The 24408-nt window shown below is 41.9% G+C and overlaps 2 protein-coding genes and 1 long non-coding RNA gene across 4 annotated transcripts in view; 1 reads left to right on the top strand and 2 right to left on the bottom strand.

The window, feature by feature from the left end:
• Window positions 1–10305: 10305 nt before the first annotated feature.
• Window positions 10306–12875, bottom strand: LOC120718456 (tripartite motif-containing protein 16-like). The gene is made up of 2 exons (XM_040007002.1): window positions 10940–12875; window positions 10306–10857 (listed from the first exon to the last, which is right to left on the bottom strand). Exon 1 carries the CDS (start codon window positions 12858–12860, stop codon window positions 11184–11186), a length of 1677 nt encoding a protein of 558 aa, XP_039862936.1. The 5' UTR covers window positions 12861–12875; the 3' UTR covers window positions 10306–10857; window positions 10940–11183.
• Window positions 12876–17715: 4840 nt separating this feature from the next.
• LOC120718452 (F-box/WD repeat-containing protein 7-like) overlaps window positions 17716–24408 on the bottom strand; it is a 47281-nt gene continuing 40588 nt past the window's right edge. For both annotated transcript variants that reach the window (XM_040006998.1, XM_040006999.1), the window contains 6 exons: window positions 23717–23898; window positions 23308–23533; window positions 23128–23194; window positions 22571–22714; window positions 21612–21761; window positions 17716–20782 (listed from right to left, as the gene is read on the bottom strand). In XM_040006998.1, coding sequence (XP_039862932.1) covers window positions 20649–20782; window positions 21612–21761; window positions 22571–22714; window positions 23128–23194; window positions 23308–23533; window positions 23717–23898 — 903 coding nt within the window. In that variant the 3' untranslated portion in view covers window positions 17716–20648. The remainder of the gene's footprint in view (window positions 20783–21611; window positions 21762–22570; window positions 22715–23127; window positions 23195–23307; window positions 23534–23716; window positions 23899–24408) is intronic.
• Window positions 20729–22203, top strand: LOC120718478. Its single transcript, XR_005692504.1, has 2 exons — window positions 20729–20828; window positions 21585–22203. It is a non-coding gene; the product is annotated as an uncharacterized LOC120718478 (long non-coding RNA).

Below are 24408 nucleotides of genomic sequence, written 5' to 3'. Positions count from 1 at the left end.
TAAACTGTACTTTTTCACTTTTACTCAAAGAAGTTGTTTCAGTGCTTTTACTGGAGAATATTTTTTAAAAACACAGTTATCTGCGCTTCTACTTAAGTAAAGAACGTCTGTACGTTTGCCCCCTCTGATGGTGTGTGTAACTCATTACTATCAACTTCACATCATGGGGTGTTTTTTGGGGGGGAAACCAAGAATCCAGCTCTCTGTGAAAACAACAGGAAGTGAGCAGATACACTGTCAGAGTGGGGTACAGATACTGAGTTTTATTTAGAGGCAGTGCCTGTGTGGTTGTGACTGAATATGTACTGTTAACAGTAATTTTGGGGAAACTCTAGAACTGACACCCTGTTATGGAACCATAAGTCATAACAAGATGATGAGCTTTGGGACTGTAGTGAGGACTGTATGCACATGTTCAGATGCTGTGTAGGTGTTCAAGTCTCTGATTTTGATTTATCCAGAAAAAAGATTCTGCTGTTGGAAGATTATGTCAACTGTATTTGATTTTATGTGAGCAATCCTCTCCAAAGTCTCCCACTGCCCATCTTAATGTGACCAGAGGTACAAAACAACAGAGATGCTTCTGTGTGCACAGGTGCTCAAGTGTGAACTCAGAGCAACAATTAAAACAAACACACTCCAGATGAACCTGCTGTGATTCATGCAGATGAGTCAGGATGTTGTTTATGGTGTTTTTATTCTCCCTGTTTTTCCTTTGCAGCTCCCTTTATTATGTGTTACCTGGTGTCCTGATTCTCTCTGCGATTCTCCTTTAGTTAAACAAGCATGTCTAATGTTTCTGCTATTAGTGATGTGTTTTAGCAGGACAGAAAGAAAAGGTCATTACTTCTGTTAAATCTGTTGGATTTTGTTCCTCATTTGCATATTTTCTGCTTGGCTGCAGGAAGCGAAACAGTCACTGTGTGCCACACTGTCATTATATTAATGCTGCTATCCTGTATATATTGTACATACTATTGTTTGAGTACTTACGATTGTTTTGTTTTTTTTTGTTTTTTTTGTACTTTTATATTTTACATTTATATTTATTATTGAAACTTGCACCAAGGGAGCGGCACTCCAATTTTGTTGTACTCTGTACAATGACAATAAAGGCTATTCTATTCTATTCTATTCTATTCTATTCTAATGTTTCCCTGTGATGCTTGCAGTGGTGTTTTTGTGGACTTTCATCGTTTTACAGCTTTATAGCCTAAAAACACGACTGATTATACAGGGATTGCAGATGGTGAGGCATTTAGTGAAGACCTTACATTTTGTTTCAGTAACAATTAAATTCACCCTGATTATTTTCATCTTGGTTTTACTGCAGCTGTAACATTACAGTATTTGTAAAACGACACTGAGAGAGAGCCTGTTTCTGCGTCTTTGTGCTGCTCTTACAAAGGTTAAATGTTCAGATGATGATTCCAGCTGTTCTTCAACCTGCAGAAATCATCATAAAGCTACTACATCTGGATTAGAACAAATCAGTGTTTTTAATATCAGTTTAGTCAAGTTTATTGTTCCTGCCCAGAGATCAGGTACAAAAACAGTCATCTCAGAGATGACAGCATCTCAAACTAGCAACGTCAAAACAGAACAACAGTAAAATAAATACATGCACATCTACGCAAAACAAACAAACAAACGAGGCAGTTACTGATCTGAAACATAGCTAACAATGTACATGAAAACAGCTCGCACACTGCAAGTCTCCAACTTTACCAGTTGTTTTGCTAATGTTTCCAGCACTCGTGATCTTCATGCACTGAGTATTTCTATTTATTTCTGAGTTAATCTATTAACTTGTGAATGACAGGACAACTGCACATTTGTCATGGTCCCCGTGCCTCGCCAGCTGACCCCTTGTTAGGCAACATGTTTTGTTTTTTTTTATTTTGTTTTCTGCTCTCTCTCTCTCTCCTCTGCTGGGGCGGTGCTTATTACGGGCTCCCGCCCTTGGCCCACGCACCTGCGTTCAATCTCCCCACCTGCTGCTGATCTCCACTAATCTTGAGCCCTTCTTAAGACAGTAGTGCTTCGCTACTCATCGTTGGATCGTTGAGCAATCTGTGTCAGGCACCCTTTAATCTGAAAACTAGAATCCTTGAGTTGTTGTCATCTTTGAGTCTGTTACTAACTGACGCTTCTTTGTGTAGATCTTTCCTAGACCTGCCTACCTGAAATCCTGCAAGCGAGTGTGTGGAAGCATGAGAGCCAGCTGAGGAGAGTGGAGTGTGATTTGGAGAGGAGCATGTTTGATCCCTTCCTTTTCCCCCACGGTCCCTGGAGCCCCTCTAGAACATTGTGTATATATATAATCATTTGGTGTTGTCACTGTAAATACATTCACTGTCTTTTCTGCAAGGATCCCTCGTCTGCGCCTGAGTCTGTTTAGGAACTCTGACAACACTGGAGTTGGACACATGTAATCTTTAAAAGCTTCTCATAGTGTTTAGGTCTGGAGGTGCAGAGTGCACATGACCATTACTCCTAAATGTTTTCCTCCTAGTGAGGAAACAAAATATTCACATTTTGCACAGTGAAAGCTGACAGTCAGTTAGAAAACTGGTATTTTAAGCATACTGACCAACTCATGAATTCAGCACGTCTTTTTCTTTTGGCTGCTCCATTTAGGGAATAACCACAGCAGATCCTCTGCCACCATCTCATCCAGTCCCTAGCATCCTCCTCTGTCACATCCTTAACGACAAATAAGAATCTTGTATGTGGTCTTCCTCTTTTCCTCATTCTAGGTTTGACAGATTTTCAATGATTGTATGATCATTGATCAGAAATTACAAAGTAAGACCTGAGGTGACCAACATTTTTAAATGTATTCTATATGTATTCTGTTTAGTACAAACTGCGACTCCTATATTCACTGTTTTCCGAGGTTTCAGCGTTCAACGTTCAAAGACATGAAAATGTTACACAAGCTCCTCAATTAATCTCAGTTTTATCTATATAGCGCCAAATCACAACAACTGTTTACTCAAGGTGCTTTATACTATAAAGACCCTACAGTGATGCAAACATATGACTGATTTCCAGGCATTGCTGTAGTTTCATACAGAAGTCACATTAATTAGCAGGTGCCACTGTGCCACCCTCCTGGAAAGAGCTGAGGAGAGCCCCAGACTCGGGGTCACCCAGCAGCCACGGTGCAGAAGCTACAGGGACTATATTTCAATTCACTCTCCTCTCATTACTATATGCGAATCTGCCTGGGCTGGGAGCCACCACTGCTATTCTGCTCTGAGGCCTTCCCCAAACATTTGTCTTAATTCATGCTTATGCCATCTGCCTTTACGTATGTGAAATGCTTTCAAATCTAAATGAGAATTTGGGCCAGCTAAAGAATTACAATGCAGAAGTTGTCATTACAGGATTGGTGTGCTTGCAATGTTTTACATGTGTTGCACAGTATGGAATCTTGTTGTTTTTAAGGTTGCTGCAGTTACAGTGGTTATTCAACTGCAAAAGGGATCACTTTCTGTTGTTGGTTTTGCTGCCAGATGTTTCTGTAGCTGCCATTGATTTTGTTAGTTGCAGGTATAGTGTCAATGGTTGCTTGCATCACTCCAGGTGTTTTGTTAGTTTAACAGGTTTGTTACCCTGCAGATTTTGATAATTGTTTTAGTTGTGGGAGTGGCCTTGTGTAGTTGTAGGCAATGCTGCAGTTTTGCAGTTTTGGCAATTTCAGTGACAATTTTAGACGTTGTTCACATTGGTGTTGTTAGTTACACTGGTTTCAGATATTGCTCTAGTTTAATTGACAAGTCATTTTTTTTATAAGGGTTGCCCTAAATGCTGCAGTGAGAGAACTGCTGAATTCATTTAAGTCTCCTCTTTAAAGGCACGATTAATCAGAAATTGCCGCCTAAAAACTGAGTCGACCAAAATTTTTAAATTTAACACGCATTACTCTTACCTCATTTCACTGAAACACAGCACCTCCTCTTGGTGATGTCACCTCGTTCCCTCACCAACAGCTATCAGCCTACAACACATATGTTGGGTTTAGATTAGTTTCACTTCTACAAAGAGGAACCTACACTGTCATTATTACTGAGAGGAGAAATGGCGCAGAAAGGAGTTCAGCTCGACCGAGAAACGTTCTCTCAGAAATGATTGAAGGACACTTGGTTAAAATGAGTGTTTTGGTTTCCCCTTTCTTTTGACTCCGTCATTGTTGCTCAGAGGTCATTGATATGCTGTTGCTTAATCTGTCAGTAACACTTTATAGTTTATACTTTGACATTGCATTATTTGTTGTCTAGTTAATGATTGGCTTTGTTTTAGTGAAGGAAAAGTGTTTCACTCTGCAGAAACAATACAGCCTCATATATCTTTGTAAATGTTGTATGTTGTTCTAATTAAGGTATTTAATGTAAAACATCCAATTTCTAGATTGTTATATCTTCTACACAAGAGTTATTCTTTATGGGAAACTGTTTTTCATTTATACATTTGTACTGTCATGTTTTAATTTAGAGAAGTGATCCGTTTGGTTGGGTGTTTTTGTGTTATTCTCTGGTTGGTTCCTTTTTCTTTTGTTTAAGAAAAATAACCATTGAAATATGCGCAACCCTGTGAAAAGAAGAAGTAATATGCACTCAAACAACTTTGTATGGAATAAAATGACACCTTATATAAAACTTCCTCAGTTAATCATTGTATTGTGTTCCAGTAAAATTTGACTGAGTTAAAAGTTTCATCTCTGAAAAATATTGTTAACTTGATCAGACTGATATAACAGTTCAATAGTTCAGGCCCTGAAGTGCCGGTGATGATCGTCCGGAGTGAGGCCCATTTAGTCCAGCACAACTCTGCAGATGTCTGTGAATCTGACCCGCGAGGTTGGCGGCAGACTCAGGGCCGCCATCTCAGCCCCCCCGACAGCAGTGGAAGCTGCCGTGGTGCCCAATCTTGCACACTTCTGCCCCAGGACTTAAAAAAATATGTCATATCCTGGATTAATCACATCACATCCTGCATTGGACAATTCCTGACTGAGTCTATCGAAGTCATAGTGGTAAACACGAATAACTTGGATGTGAAATAGATTCACAAAGACATTTGGAAGGAGGTAACCCAGACAGACATGAAACCATACATGAGTCATTTGATTTGTACAGATCTAGAAATGAATCTACCAGAAGTTCATGCAGAGTCTGGCTGGACAATCTTTTGGGCCAACATATCACTCAATGAATTTCACATGTTGCCATGCGTGATTCACTTTAACAACTGTGATTCAAGACCAGGCCGTCATCAACAAGACAAGCTGGCAGCCAGTGGATGGCGTGCCTGCCCCTCATTTTTAACCCAATCCAAACATCAGTTGATGAGCATCTAGTCACTTTTAGGGGATGTTGCCCTTTTACACAGTATATGCCAAGAGTGCCATTTAAATGTAGCATAACGATCTGGGCAACATATCATGGCAGGACAAGTTATGCCTGAAACATTCAAGTATGTACTGGGAAACATGAAGACGGTGTTCCTCAAAAAGAACCAAGGGCAGCACATGGTTTTGGAGATAACTGCAACTATCATTGGGCCATTCTGGATTACAATAGGAACAAAGGTGGATTTGACAACCTTGCTAAGGTATGCTTATTTTTGTACTCCTTGTCTATCATCAGATTGTTTGAAATGGACTATAAAGTGCTGCACCAGCTGGCCTGGCCTCCACAGTCACCTGACCTAAACCCAATCCAGATGGTTTGGGATGAGATGGAGCGCAGAGTGAAAGCAAAGGGCCAACAAGTGCTCAGCATCTCTGGGAACACCTTCAAGACTGTTGGAAGAACATTTCAGGTGATTACACATCGAAGCTCATCGAGAGAATGCCAAGAGTTTGCAAAGCAGTAATCAAAGCAAAGAGTGGCTATTTTGAAGAATCTAAAATATGTTTTGAGTAATTTCACATTTTAATGCTTACTGCATAATTCAATATGTGTTCATTCATAGTTTTGATCATGAAAATAAGAAAAAACATTAAATGAGAAGGTGTGTTTGACTGGTAATGTACGCTCACATCAACGAGACATATGGATTATGAACAACAAATAACAGTTCAATACATGGGTAGCACTTTATAATGTCACACTAGTAAGTATTAGTGAGGTATTGGCAGGTGCTTCATTCTTACTATGCCATTTATAAATACAGTTATGTTATGTTTATCCATCTGTTACTGGTACACCATGCACAGCTATCACTGCTATTACATCACTGCTAGTAAAACTGATAATCATAATCATATCCTTTCATTCATTTCCGCTTATCTTTTTTCAAGGTCGAGGGGGCACTGGAGCCTGTTCCAGCTGTCTTAAGACAAGAGGCAGGGTACACCTTGGACATGTCACCAATCTGTCCCAGGGATAACCCACATACACAGACAACCATTCACACTCACATTCACTCCTGCATTCACACCTATGGGCAATTTAGAGTTTTCAATTCACCTATCCCCGCTAATTGCATGTCTTTGGACTGTGGGAGGAAGCCGTAGTACCCGGGGAGAACCACACAAACACGAGGAGAAGAGAACTCTAAACAGAAAGACCCCGGCCTGATAATGAAATTGATTTTGCTGCAGTTGCTATATGTAGTTTCAGATGCTAGTTTAATTGCAGAAGTTACCATGTTTTGTAGAAGATGCTGCTGTAGTTTGCAGGTTTTGTGGTTAAAACTGTTACTATACTTTGCTGATGATGTTGCTTCTAGTTTCAGTCATTGAATTAGCTGCAGACGTTGCCACTGCTTCAATGTGTTTGTTGGGTTGCAGTAGCTATGCTTACTTACAGTTTTTTTGTGCTTGTTTTACATTTGTTATCCAAGTTGGAATCTTTAGTCACATGTTTTTAAGGTTGCTGCAACTCAAATAAAGTTGCAAAAGTTGCCAAAGTGGTCCTTGTTGTTGTGCTATTGTTGCTATTGTTGACATTGGCATTGTTAGCTGCAGGTGTACTGTCAGTGGTCCCTTTCTTCATTGTAGGTGTTGCATTAGTGTCACAGGTTAGTTTAGCTATAGTGTCTGATTAGTTGTGGGAGTTGCCTTGTGTAGCTGTAGGCATTGTTGTAAACATGAGGGTTTTTTTTGTAATTTTTGCAATTTCAGTAACAAACTTAGTTGCAGATTGCAGTTGCAGTTTTTCTGATAAGTGTTTGTTACAGTGGTTGTAGATATTTCTGTAGTTTCATTCAGAAGTCATTTATTTATTTAAAGATGTTACTGTAAATGTTGCAGTGATGGGTTTGTTTACCTCATTTAAGTGTCGCTCCTATCAGAGAGCCCATTCTGATTCCATTTAGTAACAATTTTACGGGTTTTCCTGAATTTACCACCTAAAAACTGAGCTCACCAACATTTTTTAATATACTGTTTATAAAAAAGGTATTTACTTCAAACTCAAACCTCATCCTGGAATACACCAGATACTGATAACTCCTCCCCTTCTACCTGACAGCACCTCCTCTTTGTCTGTTTCCTCATTCCCTCCCATTCAGTCTATATTTTGAAAATGGGCATAACCAACATCTGTTGACGTGTAAGAGCAGACAGCCTCCATTTCCCACGTAAACACCTATTGATTAGGTCACAGCTCAGAATAGTTTCACTTCTGCAAAAGACAAACCAGCAAGTCATTGTTACTAAGAAAAGAGAATGGATGAAGAAAACATTTCTTGCTCCATCTGTTTGGATCTACTGATAAATCCGGTGACTATTCCCTGTGGACACAGCTACTGCATGAACTGTATTAAAACCCACTTTGATGAAGAGGACGGGAAGGGAATCCACAGCTGCCCTCAGTGCAGGAAGACTTTCACACCGAGGCCTGTCCTGGAGAAAAACGTCATGTTAGCAGCTTTAGTGGAGCAGCTGAAGAAGACTGGACTCCAAGCTGCTCCAGCTGATCACTGCTATGCTGGACCTGAAGATGTGGCCTGTGATGTCTGCACTGGGAGGAAGCTGAAAGCCATCAAGTCCTGTTTATCTTGTCCAGCCTCTTACTGTGAGAAACACCTCCAACCTCACTATGATGCAGCTCCGTTAAAGAAACACAAGCTGGTGGCCCCCTCCAAGAAGCTCCAGGACAACATCTGCATGGTTTCAGATATACAAGAGAAAGTGACAGACATCTCATCAAGAGTTGCTGAAGAGGATGTTTTACTGTCACCACCAGAGCCAAAGACCAGAGCTGGATTCTTAAAATATTCACATGAAATCACACTGGATCCAAACACAGCAAACACACATCTGTTATTATCTGAGGGGAACAGAAAAGTAACAACAGTGAAAAAACATCTCTGAAACCATGACTCTCCTCCGCAGAGTCCAGACCACATTCACTCAGCCGCTCTATGCTGGACTTCGGTTCTTTTATTATGACAATGACACTGCAGAGTTCGTTGAACTGAAACAGACAGAAATGATTAAAAACTTGGTTAAAAACGTTTTTTTTCTAGTTTCCACTTTCTTTTGTCTACATTGTTGCTGCTTAGAGGTAATTGATGTGCTGTTTCTTAACCTGCCAGATCTGCAAATAAAGTCATTTTACATTTGAATCTTTTGGACAGATGTTAACAGGGTTTTGTTGATGCTAATGTGGTACATGTAACTCATCACTCATGTTTTTATATTGTGTGTTGTCAATATTAAAAAGGTTAAACACAGTGTCTGCTTCAAATCAATCCTCTTTCTGGAATACATCAGAGACTGGTAACCCCTCCCCTTTTTCTGCCTGTTACTGGTCTATCTGTAATACCTCCACACGTCAACCTGTTTTCCCCCCTGTGTGTTTTCCTGTGAGTTATCAACATGTTCTCACTCCCAACTCGTCAAACGTGTGACGCATGGTCAGGCTCCCTCTGCTTCACTTATTGACGCGCAGAGTACCCCCCTCGCGTCGGGAATTGACGTGCAGGGTCCTCTCATTGAATACTATAGAGCTCCCTAAACGTTGCTTATTGACGACAAGAGATTGCCGCGGAAGAGCCTGTTGTTCGTATATTTATACATTTCCAAAATCACATTGTAGTGACCTATACAGAACACAATAAATTATATAATTAAACAACTACCTGAGAAACAGCAGAGAAATTAATTATAGGCTGTTACTTTTGTATCGTTTATTGCATATGGAGGGAGTGGTGTATGCTGGGTAATGGCACAGCTAGCGACTGGGTGACTTTATTCACCCGCTTCGGCTGTTATCAGTCCATACAATGGGCGTTATTAGCACAAATCAGTCCCATAGATATGGACCATCAAAAATAAAGTTTGTATTCCCATCTAATAATATTATTTTATTATTACATACCTGTAGCACAATCCGTTCAGTTAGCTTCACACAAAAATAACTGGTAGAAATGTCCTCCAAAGATTATCTTTGTTCACCTCTGAGGGGGCATTTTGATGCTGATCCTCTTCATCTGTTCACTGCCTGCTGGAAACTTACCTGCTTGCTGCTGCTGCTCTTCTCTCGGCTTCCCAGAGTAAATCTGAAAAGTCACCTGCCTGCCCTCCTGCCTGCCACAACACACCTCTGCTCTAAAACAGGAAGGGTCAGACATGTTGTTCTTCTCTTTACTCCACCACACACCCAGAGAAACTCCCGTCTCTGTAGCTTTGCTTCAGCCTGTAATACAAGGAGGCAAAATCTCCTTTCACTCACCTCACATCGTACTCACCTTTAACCTCATCTAGAAATAACTCACCTTCTCCCTCTGTTACAGTGAGTCCTGCTCTGTGGAATTTCCTCCATGTCTCACCTCAGCCTTTCTGATCCGTGCGATAAATAAAGTTTTCCTTCAAATCAAACAGAGACGTGTACTGAGTCAGCTTTTGGCTCCAACCTCTTTACACCGGCTGCTCGGCCTTGACAGCAAAAGGTCCTGGACCACGTTTACACGTCTTCATAAGTTAACAGATGTGAAGTATTTTCACATACGGCCTTTAAAGCTTCTGTTAAAATGCTAAACAACGCTTGGTTCAATCTGGCTTTATGCAGCAAAATGTGTGATGTTAAACTGAACCATCAGCTGATGGAAATGTTTATTATTAAACTCCTCGCCTTCATCTGTTGGAAGTTTAACAGGTACACGTCCTTCACTCAGAACATCCTGAAAAGCAGATGCAACAGATGCTGCTGCCTTGGTTTGAAGACACCTGCATGCATACTTAGAAAATCCATCTGTACATGTCAGTAAGTGTCTCACATTATCGTTACTAATGTGTCCGTCATCACTATAGCTGCATGTGTACAATGTGGAAATATCAGAACATAATTTGATTCAGCAAAACCTATTTATTAACAACTATTAGTGTAAATAAAACATTCTGTCATCTTTTAATAGCAAAACACATTAAAGCAGACGTGTGTCCAAACCTCCTCCACTAACACATCCGTTTCTATGGTGCTGTCATCAGCTCGAGGTACAGCTGCATCCTTACTAACTCCATCAGGCACATTTAAGTCACTACAATCTTTTCATAATCCCCCATCGTTCAAGAGTCAGGTATCTCTGAAGGTTTCCAGAGTACTTTTTCACACACATCCAAGTCATGTAGTTGCAGTACCTCGACTGCAGCATTGTCCGACTCATTCTGAGTCGCTTGTCTGATGGATCCTGTGTTCTGCTGTTTTAACCAGTCCAGCTGGTGCTGGAGGACCGAACACTGGTGATGGACTGCACTGTGCTGAGACAGATTTTGTGTTATAGGCTTCATGTTATGGACGCACAGTGTGAGCACTCAGGTCGCATTAGAGCATCGGGCCGTATAGTGTGAGACCCTGCATCGTGACCTACAAACTTCTAACCCCTGTGATTCAGTTTGAGCTGAATAACACGACTGAAATTTTTTTAAAAATAAAAATTAATAAATCACATTGTGTATGCCCAGCTTAACCAGACTGATGACAGATTTCAAACATGCTGAATATGAAGAGTAGTATCATTTAAACTCACATGATTATCAGCCATAAGAACAAATTCAGATTTATATTGATGTAAGGTATATAAATGTAAGTACAGTTTGAATCAGTGCAATATTATTTTCACACATCAATGGACCACTGAACTTCTCAGCTTCTAAAATGTAAAGCCTCATTTAGAAACTACACAAGTACATATAATGGTCAGGGATCAACATGAACCTGTCTTCTCTATTTGACTTTAATCAACTCTGCAGTGTCTCCAGCTGAAGGATAAAAACAAAGTCCAGCATAGAGCGGCTGAGTGAATGTGGTCTGGACTCTGTGGAGGAGAGTCATGGTTTCAGAGACGCTGTAGAAAGACAGAATACCTGCTCTGTGATCCAGGTACACTCCTACTCTGGAGGGCCGAGGACCTGAGAGGTCAGTTTGGACATTGTTGTGCAGAAATATATATCTGTTTATGTTACAATATAATGCCCAAGATCTGTCATTGTTTCCAAATACAAGTCCATTGCCCCACCCTGCTCTGCTGATATTCTTGTATGCAACTGCTACACGAACTGCTCTCCCTCTCCACTCCACCTCCCAGTAACAACGTCCAGTCAGACTCTCTCTACTCAGGACCTGATAATAATCAGTGAATCTGTCTGGATGATCAGAATAAGACTGTTGTTGTTTCATAAATGTTGCTTTTCTGTTCCCCTCAGATAATAACAGACGTCTGTGAGTTGTGTTTGGATCCAGTGTGATTTCACATGAATATTTTAAGAATCCAGCTCTGGTCTTTGGCTCTGGTGGTGACAGTAAAACATCCTCTTCAGTGACTGTCAGTGAGATGTTTGTCCATTCCTCTCTCAGAATGTCCTGTAGTTTATCTCTGGTCTCTGACACAGCTGCTGTCACGTCCTCAAAGTAGCTCAGAGGACGAATATTGATGCTGGATGAGTGTGTAGACTCACTGAGTGCTGACAGTGAGGGGTAGTTGTGTAGAAACTGGTTGTGATCCTCTGTGTGTGAGAGCTGCTCCAGCTCGCCGTCTTTCCTCTTCAGCTCAGCGATCTCCTGCTCCAGCTTCTCCTGAAGCTCTTTGACTCGACTCACTTCAGTTTCCTGCTGGGATCTGACCTGCTGCTTCACATCAGAGCTTCTTTTCTGGATGAGACGGATCAGCTCAGTGAACATCTTCTCACTGTCCTCCACTGCTTTATCAGCAGAGCCATTGATGGCCTCCACCTCCTGTTGAAGCAGCTTCACATCTTTCTCTCGCTCCTGGATTCTCTGCTGGATGTTTAGTCGTCTCACCTCGAGCTCCTTCTGCTTCTCAGTCCTTTCTGCTGCAGCTGGGACTGTTTCATGGCCTTTATGTTCATCCACTGTGCAGAGATAACAGATACTCTGCTGATCAGTACGACAGAAAATCTTCATCACCTCATCATGACGAGAGCAGATGTTCTCCTGGAGCTTCTTGGAGGGGGCCACCAGCTTGTGTTTCTTTAATGGAGCTGCATCATAGTGAGGTTGGAGGTGTTTCTCACAGTAAGAGGCCAGACAGACTAAACAGGACTTGATGGCTTTCAGCTTCCTCCCAGTGCAGACATCACAGGCCACATCTTCAGGTCCAGCATAGCAGTGATCAGCTGGAGCAGCTTGGAGTCCAGTCTTCTTCAGCTGCTCCACTAAAGCTGCTAACATGGTGTTTTTCTCCAGGACAGGCCTCGGTGTGAACGTCTTCCTGCACTGAGGGCAGCTGTGGATTCCCTTCCTGTCCTCTTCATCCCAGAAACTTTTAATACAGTTCCTGCAGTAGCTGTGTCCACAGGCTGTAGTCACCGGATCCTTCAGTAGATCCAAACAGATGGAACAAGAGAAGGTTTCTCGGTCCAGCTGAACTCCTTTCTGCGCCATTTCTCCTCTCAGTGTCAGTGACTGTGTGAGTTTCTCTTCCTTATAACTGAAACTAGTCTGAGCTCTGATCTCAGCAACATGTTTCTGCAGTGAATGGAGCCTGTCAGCTCTTACACGTCACCACATGTTGGTTACACCCATCTTCAAAGTGCAGATCTGAAGGGGAGGGAACGAGGAAACACGTGGACAGAGAGGAGGTGCTGTGTTTAAGAGCAGGAAGAAGAGGGAGGGTTATCAGGCTGTGCTTCACTCCAGGAAGAGGAGCAGTTAGAGAGTGAAACTGTGTGTTTAACCCTTTTTATTTACTGCTTCTTCTATATAAATAATTTTTAAAATCCAGCTTTAATGAACACTGGACAGAAATGTCTCAGGTAACAATAACCGTCAGAACAGCAGAGGCTGCTGACCTAATCAAAGCACATGTAGAAAGCAGGGTTAAGTTAGCTGACATATGCTGGTTGCTTTTATTTATTGCTTTTATAGGCAGTAATCGATGTTGCTGTAACAGGATGAGAACTAGATAAATGCCACTGCATTGCTTTGAACAGTCAGCAGAGTCTGCACATATAATTACAGATATTCCTGCAAAAAGTTAATTACTCAAAAGAATCTTACATTTTGGTTTTGCATTTATAACAGCTGCTGCAACAGAAATAACCATGTTCTTTACATTAAAATAGCAACAAACCTTTCTGGAACAACTTTCAAGGTTCATGGCGAAGACAAAGATCTAATGACATGAAGACTCCAGTGAAACTTAAAGTATTAGGAACCAGTTTTAATGCGTGACCAACACATTTCCCCTTGTGGCCTTCACCAGGGTCATTGCTAAATACCCTTGTGATTGTGAAAAGACTGCTGGTCAAGTCAAAAAGGAGTGTATGGTAAAATGACCAATGACCATGTGACAAGATCAAGCAAGCATTTTTCTGATCTCTTCACCGCTCAATGGTTTGTTGTCATATTGAACAAAATATTAGGTTCTCTTTGTATATTACACTCAGGCATCAGGAAAGAGTGGTAACTAGTTTATAGTTTTTAGCTAATGACATGTCAATCACAAGACATTGCTCAGAAAACGTGCAGATTCTCAGCTAGATCCACCTTCCACTCTTTACTTACAGTTTCAAAACAGCAAACAAACACACAAATAAGTTGAAGTAATTGTTTCCTGTATGACTTCACTGGTCTCGCATCAGTAAGGACTTTTGCTCCTTGTTGCTTGAGTTCATTGAGGTGGTGAGCATACATTTATCCCCAGACATGTCCATGTACACAAACATTAAACAACTTCTTTCTGACTTGTTTCACACTTTTGCACCACTTCAGAGGAATCCCCTTAACCTCAAATCACTGTTTTCTTAAGGTATGACTTACCTTCACAGCTGTGTGGATTACGCATCATGTCACAGAAGGTCCACAAGCATAGATGCACGTGTGTGTTCATGTCTGTAAGCTATTATTGTTTCATCTCACTGAAAGCACAAATGCCATCCTCTCTCTCTCTATTTTTATATGAGGATGGGGTGGACAAAATAACAGGAACACCTCACAACAGTGATGGCGCTGAGTTGCAAAGCTGCCTGAGCTGCATTAGAGACTGCGCTGGTGTTATTCACCTATAACGTGCTACAGTTCGTGCTTCCCTGTGTGTGTCGCTTACAAGAAGGTCAACAAACACACCGCAGTGCTGCAGGCAGAACATACATAATCAATCAGCCCTCAGTGCAAGCTACAAAAATAAAATGTGGGTTACACACACACACACACACACACACACACACACACACACACACACACACACACACACACACACACACACACACACACAGCAGCCTGCTCTGATATCTATAGCTTCCTATTAAAAGAGAATGTGTGTGTGTGTGTGTGTGTGTGTGTGTGTGTGTGTGTGTGTGTGTGTGTGTGTGTGTGTGTGTATGAGGGATTAAAACACCTAATAAAGTCAGGGAAAAGCTCTCAGACTCGCAGACAGTAAAACTCAACATCAAAACATCCGGCTGGGACTCATTAAACTGTGAGGGTTTGTACGAGATGCAGCGTGTGCGCGCGAGCACACACACACACACACACACACACACACACACACACACACACACACACACACACACACACACACGCACAGAGTCATGTTTTCATATCCTTCCCTAGATGTTTATCCTAACACTAACCCAGTGCTTCCCAAAAACGGTGCCGTGGCACATAGGTGTGCCGTAGAAGATTATCTGGTTTCACCTGATTAGTACTCCGAGTGACCGCAGTGAGTAACGGCCAGAACAATTACATTGTCTTCCACTAGAGGGCGGTACAACCACCTGCTCTAATTAAGTTGGTTGTCAAACAGAAGAAGATATTACATAATAGTCATGCTGTCAGAACACAGCACGTAATAGCAATAGATAAATATTTGAAGAGAAAAAGCAGTCAGTCTGGGTCCTGGAGAAAATTCCAGCCCACATGAAGGCCGTCATGAGTGGTGGTCAGAAGAAAGCAAAAAGGTATACTGGGGACAAACTGAGTCTATTTTGCTAAGATAAATGATCAAAATGCTTTTTGAGACATTTTTGTTTGGTGGTGCGCTGTTTGATTTTTCTAATGTGAAATATGTGCTGTGGCTCCAAAAGGTTGGGAAACACTGGTCTAACCTATTTTCTGTGCCCATAACGGCTGTTGGTCCCCACAAGTATGGTAAACTTCCAATATTTGGTCCCCACACAGGTATGTAAACATGGTACACACACACACACTTTTTCCTAGGGGTACATGTGTGTGCATTTAGCCGTATTACTATTTTAGTGGGGACGTTTCTATGTCGTCACCCTTTGGGGACAGAAAAACAGGCCCCTGTAATATAAATCATTAAATCATAGGATGGAGTCTGAGTTTAACTGTCTTTTAGTAGATCTCCAACTTTAATTTGTCATGTAAATATCACAGAATTCAGTCTTAAGGAGATTAATTAGTTACTTTAATTATCTGGATACAAATTATAGCACTATGTTGGGCTGGTGTTTTGACTCCAGAGTGGATAAGCAGAAGATGGATAGATGACTTCTTCAGTCTCAGCTGAAGCCTCCACAGCTTTTCATTTGCTTTCTTTTATTTACCTTTTCCTTACTTTGCATCCTATTCTGTGTTTTATAACCTCTTTGTCCTTATTTACTTTATTTTTCTTCTTTCCTCTTTTGTTTCTTTTTATCCTTCACATTAATGTACTTTTGTTTCTTCATCTTATTCCACTTTCCTTTGTCTTCGGTGTTTCCATCATTCCTGCTTCCACCTTCATTTACTTAGCTTGTCTTCATGTGTTTTTCTCTTTGTTTTATTTCCTTCCTCACTTGTCCTTCCCTATATTTCATTTGTTTCTCCTCTTTGAATTGTTTTTCTTTCCTTCATCTTTCTTTTGTATCCTAATCAATGTTTTCATTCCGTCCTTCCATTTCTGCCTCTTCTGTTTCCTCTTCCCCTCTGCCACTTTCCTCCCTTCATTTCCTTCGTCTTTTCTTCTTTCCCATCTTTGGTCTTTCTGGTTCATTTTTTTCACTCTTCAGCTGTTTTTGCTCTCTTTGTTTGGGATTTTGCAGTCGTCTGCCTGTTGTTGTGTCGGCTGGCGGTACGTTATCAGGCTACTACAAACACACATCAAACTCTACACACACTTTCACGCTGCACCTTTCATTTCCAGCAGGTTGTAAAAATAGAAAGCCCATAAAATCTGACTCTTTCATGTCGGAGCATTAGGCAGGAAGAGAACCATCCACATGTGCAGAGCACTGATGAGCAGCAGCACGGACCTGCTGCACAGCTTAGATTTAATTCATTAGTTTTATCAATGAAGCTCAGAGAAAAGGAAAAAAAACACCTACATGTTTCAGTTTTCCTCGTACGGGGTGTTGCAGCCAGTTCTGGTTGCATAATATTATCTGCTCTCCTACAAACTCCCACATACTGAAGCAGAAAGCTCGGTGCGAGGCTCAGACAGGAGATGTGTGGGAAGACAGAGATTCAAAGTCAGAGTTTGTCTCATCCTGGTTGAGAATAAATAAGCTTCCTTTAAACGGATTCTGAGTGTAGTAGAGTCTACTCCAAGACGCTGCTAAAATAAACTCGACTCATTAAAGTCTGGGTTTCCGCTGCTTTAATGAAGCGCAGTTTCTACATTCCTCCACGGAGATCAGATTCAGTCTCGTACCAGTGAAGTTGGTCCGAAAAACCTCAAGCTGACGTTAGAGCTCGCTACATTTCCAAGTTCAACGTGGCTTTACGTTCACTTCCATCTGTCAGTCTCTTCTCCTTCCTTTCTCATATTTTTCCTTTTACTCTCTTCTTTCATCTTTTCCTTCCTTTTTCCCTCCTCTTCCATTTTTCCTTCCTTTTCCCTCTCCCATCTTTTCCCTTCCTACCTTCCTCCATACCTCCTCCCCCATCTTTTCCTTCCTCATTTCCTTCTCTTCCTCCTCTCCTTGTCCCCCTTCTAGCCAGTTTCTTTTCCTCTTGTTGAATATGAGCGTTTGCAGTAAACAAACATTAAAATGACCAAGGAAGGAAGGAAGAGAACGATGTGTGCTTGTCAGCATTCAGCTCACCTGTAAATTTCAAGTGACGACTTCATTGAGGTCGTATGAGCCATTGCAGACACATAACCTGCAGTGTTAATACAACACAGGTGTGCATCAAGAGTGAAATCCAACTACCATAAAACTGAGTTACAAATTCTTCTGGGTCACTTTGGTTTGAGTTTTTCATAATAAAAGTCAGAGGAGCTGTAAGAAAAGCAGCAGAAAACTCCCATCACATTTCAAAAGCAATGTTTAAAACACAAAAGACAAGCAGTCAGCACTTTATAAAACTCATCTTTATTGATTCAGAGTCATCCCTCCATCCTCGACAATATTTTCTCTGCTGTGTTCTTATAAAAAGCTGAATATGTACATCCTCTTTGTATTTACATTATTTTACATGATTACATCGTCAGAGAGCCTCACACCTGCAAAAAGGTAACTCTCCTGCCTGAAACGTATCACCTGTTGTCAGGGGAAATGAACAATAGAGCAACTTGCTCGTGGGTTGTTGCCTGGCAACAGCAGCTTATCGGATTAATATCGGTAAAGAGGAATTGTTTTTAATTATTCATCTTATTTTTCTAAATATTTCACAAGCTTAGAAAAACATGCGGAGTGACCCCATGTGCTGCGGCAGGGGGTGGGGGAAAAAACAACTTAAAAAAAGTAATGGAACATATAATGTAGTGCAATGCAAGTTTCTAATGTGAAGTCGTGACAAAAGTACAAACTAATAACAATAAAGTCGATGCACGTGAAAGAGTTTTTGTGCACTTTACATAAACACACAGTCTGAGGAAAGTTTAACAACAAAAACTGTAGCTAACACTAGGCTGCTAAACATCTCCTCATCAATCAGCTTAGTCCTGCACAAGAAGGTGAGAGGGAAAAATGATACAAAATACAGGGTGGAAAAATGTCCTAAAAAATATACACAATCCACTGATCAGACTTAATGCTGATTATCTGATAAATCATAGAAAGACATCAAAAGGTGGCTGGAAAACATAATGTGGAGAGCAGACTCAGAGCATAAATGTGGCTCTTTAAAACCTGCTTTGCTTCTCTAATGAGAAACAAAACAGGTTTTATTTTATGTCGGTAATATGACTTAAAGTAAAAGCACATAATTACTTGGGTATAAAAATTTTTTATCCATGGAGGCAGAAAATGTTCACCGAGGTCATGCGAAGTGTTCAAGGGTTGTTTTCACTTTTCTCTTCTTTATTTTAAAAACTGTGTTAATGCTAATGTTAGCAGCTATGTGTAAAGGCAGGAGAGGCCCCAGTCATTCAGGTCTTAGAGAGTGGTGTGCTATTCCGTGGCAACTACTGGTCGCTATGGAAAAATGTGTATTCCCAGACTCGTTGGAGAGTAGTTTCTAGCAACTGCCTGTAGTTTGCAAGGAAGGCGACGCCTTGTCTGCAAACATCACCAACTATGCAGCTGTTAAACTGAGAAGCACAACACAAACTGGAAACAGAGATAGTTCACCTTCAAAATAAAAGTTGAACCTTTTGAAATGTACGTAGTAAGAAGCAAATTTTCTGTTTTGTGTTGGGGAGCAGTTGGCTAGTGTTTGCAGACAAGTTGGCAACTTCCAAGCGAACTACGGGTGACCACAACAATTTGCTAGCAACACAGTCACAAGGTGGTGCAGCTCAGCCTTCGCGATCAATTTCACAACAGGTAAGTGGTTCATAACCTCTGCACACCTGAATGAATGACAGGTGTGCAGAAGGAAGAAAAATGATACATATAATAAAATAGTACCTAGCAGCAGTCAGCAATCACTTAGCAACCGGTCAGGGGAATATGCAATTTCCCCTAGCAACCAGAGGTTTCCATAGTATCAACAACTGCTCTCTAAGCCTGCGTGACCAAAGCCTAAGCTTTTAAAACATTCAAGACACTCTCATTAATACTGAGCAGAAAAAAGGCCTCTCTCACACACAGAATGAGTTTAACAGCAACAATAACTCCGTACTTACAAAAGCTCGTGTGTGCAGCCCCCACCCCCTCCAGCCCTGACGGCGAGTAAATAACCACAACTCTGAAACTGAAGGCGCTAAATGGAAGTCAGCCACCTTTTGAACTGTTAACTCCTGTGCTTTCCCCACTTTAATACTTCAGTGTCTCAACAGAAACAGGCTAATGCCAGAGCTGAGCAGCAGCCGGTGCCACCCCTTTGAAAATGTTTAGGCTTTTGGCAGAAAGTTGTTGCACTACAAGTAAAACTGCGGCATAAATCATTTGGACACGTGCGTCTGCGAGTGATTTAGCGTGCAGTAAACCAGAGTAATCGCCTTTCTCTCTTTAAAAATAATGTTTCTGTAAAGCTTGACAAAGTTTCCAGTGTTACAACCATTGCAGATGTGAGGCTCTGCCTGTGGCCAACATGTTTCGAGGGTTTAGTCTTCCCTCTTTTTAATGATGGGAAAAGAAGCTTTAATTCCCGAATGTCACCGTTTCCAACGAATCCCAAGCACCAAGCATGTAACTCTACCGCAGGATCAAAACACGCTGTTTAGAGGCAACAGAGATGAAGAATTTGGCTCAGCTGCTGAGAATAAATGTGAAACAATGTGATGGTTTAAAAAAAATACTGACTAAATGTGAGGTTTGGTTTATATGCTGTGACATCGCTCATCGCTGTTGCCTCTAAAAGTTGCCCGTGTCTCTCCAGCTGCCAAGATTTGGTACATTTGCATTGGTTAAACAGCATCTTTGACCTCCTTGTTGGTTCAGCAGCAAAACAAACAAACAAACAAACAAACAAAAACAAATTGTTTGCCCTCGTTCTTCCTCTCATTGGATACATTCAAGAAACCCAACACTTCTCTTACAAGCCGTCCTCTCTGGGCCATTTTGATTGAAATAAATGCACTTGTTTGTCCATTTACATCCATGTTTTTTGTCCTTGTGGATTTATCAGTCACACTGTTTGAATTATCCACACTGGGTTCATCCACCCGCCTCTGCCAGCCAATCAGGGACGAGCTGTATAACATTCACATCTATCAGTTTGACTGACGAGAAGAGTCGGATCCAGTCAGGACTTTGGTCAAAAAAGTCAAAGTGTTATGAGTTTCTGTTACTTTTCTTTAAAAAAAAAATGAAATAAAATAGCCGACCCCCAAATCCTTTAAAAAAAAAAAAAAAAAAAAAAATCTGGGCTTTAACCGCGTTTGATGATGTCACTTCCTCCTCAGTCCGTCTCTTTCTTCTTTTCGTCCAGGTCAAAGTCCAGCACGAGAAGTTTGGTCTCCTCAGTGCCGTTTCTGCTGCCGGCGGCGCACACCAGGCGAGTGTCGGACGCTCTGATTCGCCACACGACTCCACCTGGATCAAAGACGTGATTGGTTTAGCCACAGACATGTGATAACAGGTGAGGACATAAATAAAGTTCAGGTACTTATATATTTATTCTTAATATTTAATAACAGAGTGAATACTGCATCTACCTGCACCATTACTGTTCATTTAGTGTCTTTTCTACTGAAATGTGAATGTATTTAATCTGTTTGTTAGTTCCACATTAAAATGTTGACATTACAAAAAACCACATAATATATAATTGAGTCAGTTACTAAAAATATCTTCTTTGTATCATTTTATATGATGATGAAGTTGAGAATTTATTCATTTTTAATTTGTGTATTTTTTGGACTGGGAAACACCGGTTGCTATAGAAACGTGTACTTTCTGACAAGATTGGGTGAAACTGGTTCCAAAGAGGTATATGAGCTACGCCGAACACCACACTGTGACTGATTTAGTTGCTAGCAGACCGCCACGGTAACCTGTAATCTGCATGGAAGGCGCCGCAAACACAAACCACTCACAAATCACGAGTGAAATTGTGAAAAGTGCAGTGCGAATGGGATACAGGCTGCTTGCTTACAAATTAAACGTTGTGCTGTCATGCACGTTTCCAGCTGTGCAGGATGGAAAAAGTGACTGACTGCCTTCAAAGTGAAAGAAACCCCTGTGTTTCCACTTTGTGCATTTTCAAACATTCACTACAATTCAGTGAACGGCAATCACAGCAGTCTTCAGGCAAAAAAACAGAAAAGCAAGCACCACATACCTCTTTGCAAATGAATTGACTCAGTAACAGCCAGAAAAATACATTTTTCCCTAGTGACCTAAGGTGGCGCGAACTCCTCACCTGATCCTCGGCTCTGCAGCGCCACCACGTCCCGCAGCCAAGCTCCGGTCCGCAGGTCCCACAGTTTGACCGTCCCATCGTCAGAGCTGGACAGGACCAAGCCACGACAGAACTGCAGGCACGTCACCGCCGACTGGTGCTTGTTGGGACCTGAAAAGTACGCATCATTACACCGTGACCCTTGACCTCAACCAGTTGTCTTTACATGAGCAGCCTTTCTTCTCAGCGGTATCACTTTATGCATCCTTTCTTATATGAGCGTCAGCATGTGCATCTTCATATAACACCTGATTTCACTGAGTTGTAAATTCTCATACTGAATCATTTCCTCCTTCTTTGGCTCTAAAATATTTGCTGCTTAAAATATTCACTGCTGGACAGATTTCCAAAAAGGAAAAAAGAGAGAAATTACATGGACATTTACAGTCCCAGAAAATAAAGTTCAATACCACTGGCAGCGAGTCCAATTTTTCATCCAGTCACCAAAAACCCTTGAAACCACTCACATTCCCTTTAGCTGTACTTTCTGGCTAAATCCATGTGGCTCGAATTGCCCGCACATGTGAGCTTAACAGATGAAAAGCAAACGCTGTGAAATCCACAACTCGTTAAACCAACCATAAAAGACTAAACAGGCCGTCACAGACTTTGCATGAAAGTATCCTCAGAACTCGTAGCAACAAACACCCTGTGGTTTGTTTTATTTCTCACGAGTCTGACCACAGCTCAGGTTCACTTTCTGCCTCAGACCTTAACATGATTATTCACTTCATCTCAGAGCCTTTACAATGCCCCCTGTTTCCTCACTTCCTCCCAGCGGGTTGCGGACTTTTGAGTCAGCCTGTTTTATTGCCGAGTCAGCGATCTGGCGCAGAAGTTCCACGGCGACCCTCACCTTCAAGCTGCTCTCATTGTTTAATCGGACAGATTCCCTCTAAGGGACGTTACCAGCTTCTCACCTTGCAGCGTGTGGAGACACTGTCCTGTCCGGATGTCCCACACTCGCACCGTGGAGTCGGCATTCCCGGAAACCAGGATGTTGTCTCGAAGCTCCATGCCGCTGGTCAGCGATTGGTGGCCCGTCAGCGTGTGGACACACCCACCTGAACAAGAGACACTCGTTTAGCTTAGACTGGCACCCATGCGTTTCATTTTTATTTGCAAATTTTTATATGATTACAGCAGGTTACCACCAACAGGGGGCGCACTGAGCATCACTGTATTTATTCTGTTTAAGTTAGATAAAAGTGAAAAGAGGCGATTGCAGCAGCTTTCTGCATTATTTGCCACAAACCATTAAAAATCAACCATATTTGTTTTTCTTTCTTCATTTATCACAGAGAAAGAGGCGGTCGTGTTTCAGTTGTGTTCCTATGCGTTATATGTGAAGCAAAATAAATCTATAGTAATAATGATAAACACAGCCTGTCATCCAGAGTTACTGCCCCCTAGTGTCTGAATACAGAAATAAACTCATTAAATAACTCCAGGTTCACAGTGAGTCCGTGAGGTCTACCTGTCTCGGGGTCCCACACTTTGATTGAAGTGTCCAACGAGCCGCTCACCACGAACACGCCGTCAAACTGCAGAGAGGGGTGGGAGAGGTGGAGTCAAAACCAAAACAAGGAGCTCAAAGATGCTAAACCGCCTCATGTAGAGCTCAGTTTAAAGACTCCTGCTGTGTATGTGTGTTTACCTGCAGCGAGTACACTCTGTTGGTGTGTCCCTGCAGCGTGTGCAGGCACACCTCTGTCTCGGGGTCCCACACCTTCACCATGTAGTCGTAGCCGCCCGACACCACGCGGCGCCCGTCGTACTGAACGCAGCGCACCGCCGCCAAGTGGCCAGTCAGGACGTGCTCACAGCGGCCAGTCGACACGTCCCACACGCGCAGCGTGGTGTCCCGAGAGCCCGACACCACCCTGAGAAAAAGAGAGAGAGAGAGAGGCATTACATCGCTGCAGTGACAGCCAATCAGGTCAAGGTGAACCAGAGGTGTGTGTTTGTATCTCTGTTAAAGCTGCGCTGACCCACTTCTATGAGTTCATGTGTAACATTAATTTATGTGTGTGTGTCTGTAGCACACACAAGAGTGAGTCTGTTACCGGTTGCCGTTGAGATGCATGCAGCGCACGGTGGACGTGTGTCCGTAAAGCGTGTGCACGCACTCGCCGCTTTCGGCGTCCCACACGCGCAGCGTCCGGTCTGTGGAGCCGCTGATCACCGTGGTAGCCGCCATCTGACTGCACCACACCCCACCGGTGTGACCCGTCAACGTCCGCAGACACTGAGGGAGAACAAAAGAGGGATACATGATGATTAAACAGTGTTATGATTGAATTTAAACTTTGCTTTTAATTTAAATGATAAAACGCATGAAAACATTCAGACATGAATGCGACATGAAGACCAGTGATTACAGATAAAGTTGCATTTTTACTGCACTTTAAGATCAAATATTAGAGTTTGCATTTGGAACAGTCGAGGTCGAAGAAAAGCCAACACGTTCTTCCACATTCACTTAAGATAAAGGAATAAAGAAACAATCTGCTGCTCTTATCTGGGCCAATGAAAGCTGTTATTCTGGGTTTTTCCTGCTTGGATCAAATTAATTAAACACAATCAAAGCCTGCAGTTTGCACAAACACAGCGAACATTAAACGTCTCTCTCATTGTTTGCGAACACGCGTGAGTCAATATTTATTCCACTTTCATGGACAGCCTTGAGAGACAAACGCAGTTTCACCTTGAGGGTGTTGTAGCGATAGTTGCCATGGTAACAGTGGCAAAACTTTGC

The sequence above is a fragment of the Simochromis diagramma genome, unplaced genomic scaffold (genome assembly GCF_900408965.1).
Source record: "Simochromis diagramma unplaced genomic scaffold, fSimDia1.1 OVJJ01000141.1, whole genome shotgun sequence".
NCBI lineage: Eukaryota > Metazoa > Chordata > Actinopteri > Cichliformes > Cichlidae > Simochromis > Simochromis diagramma.
This window is presented reverse-complemented; position numbering and strand designations above follow the sequence as displayed.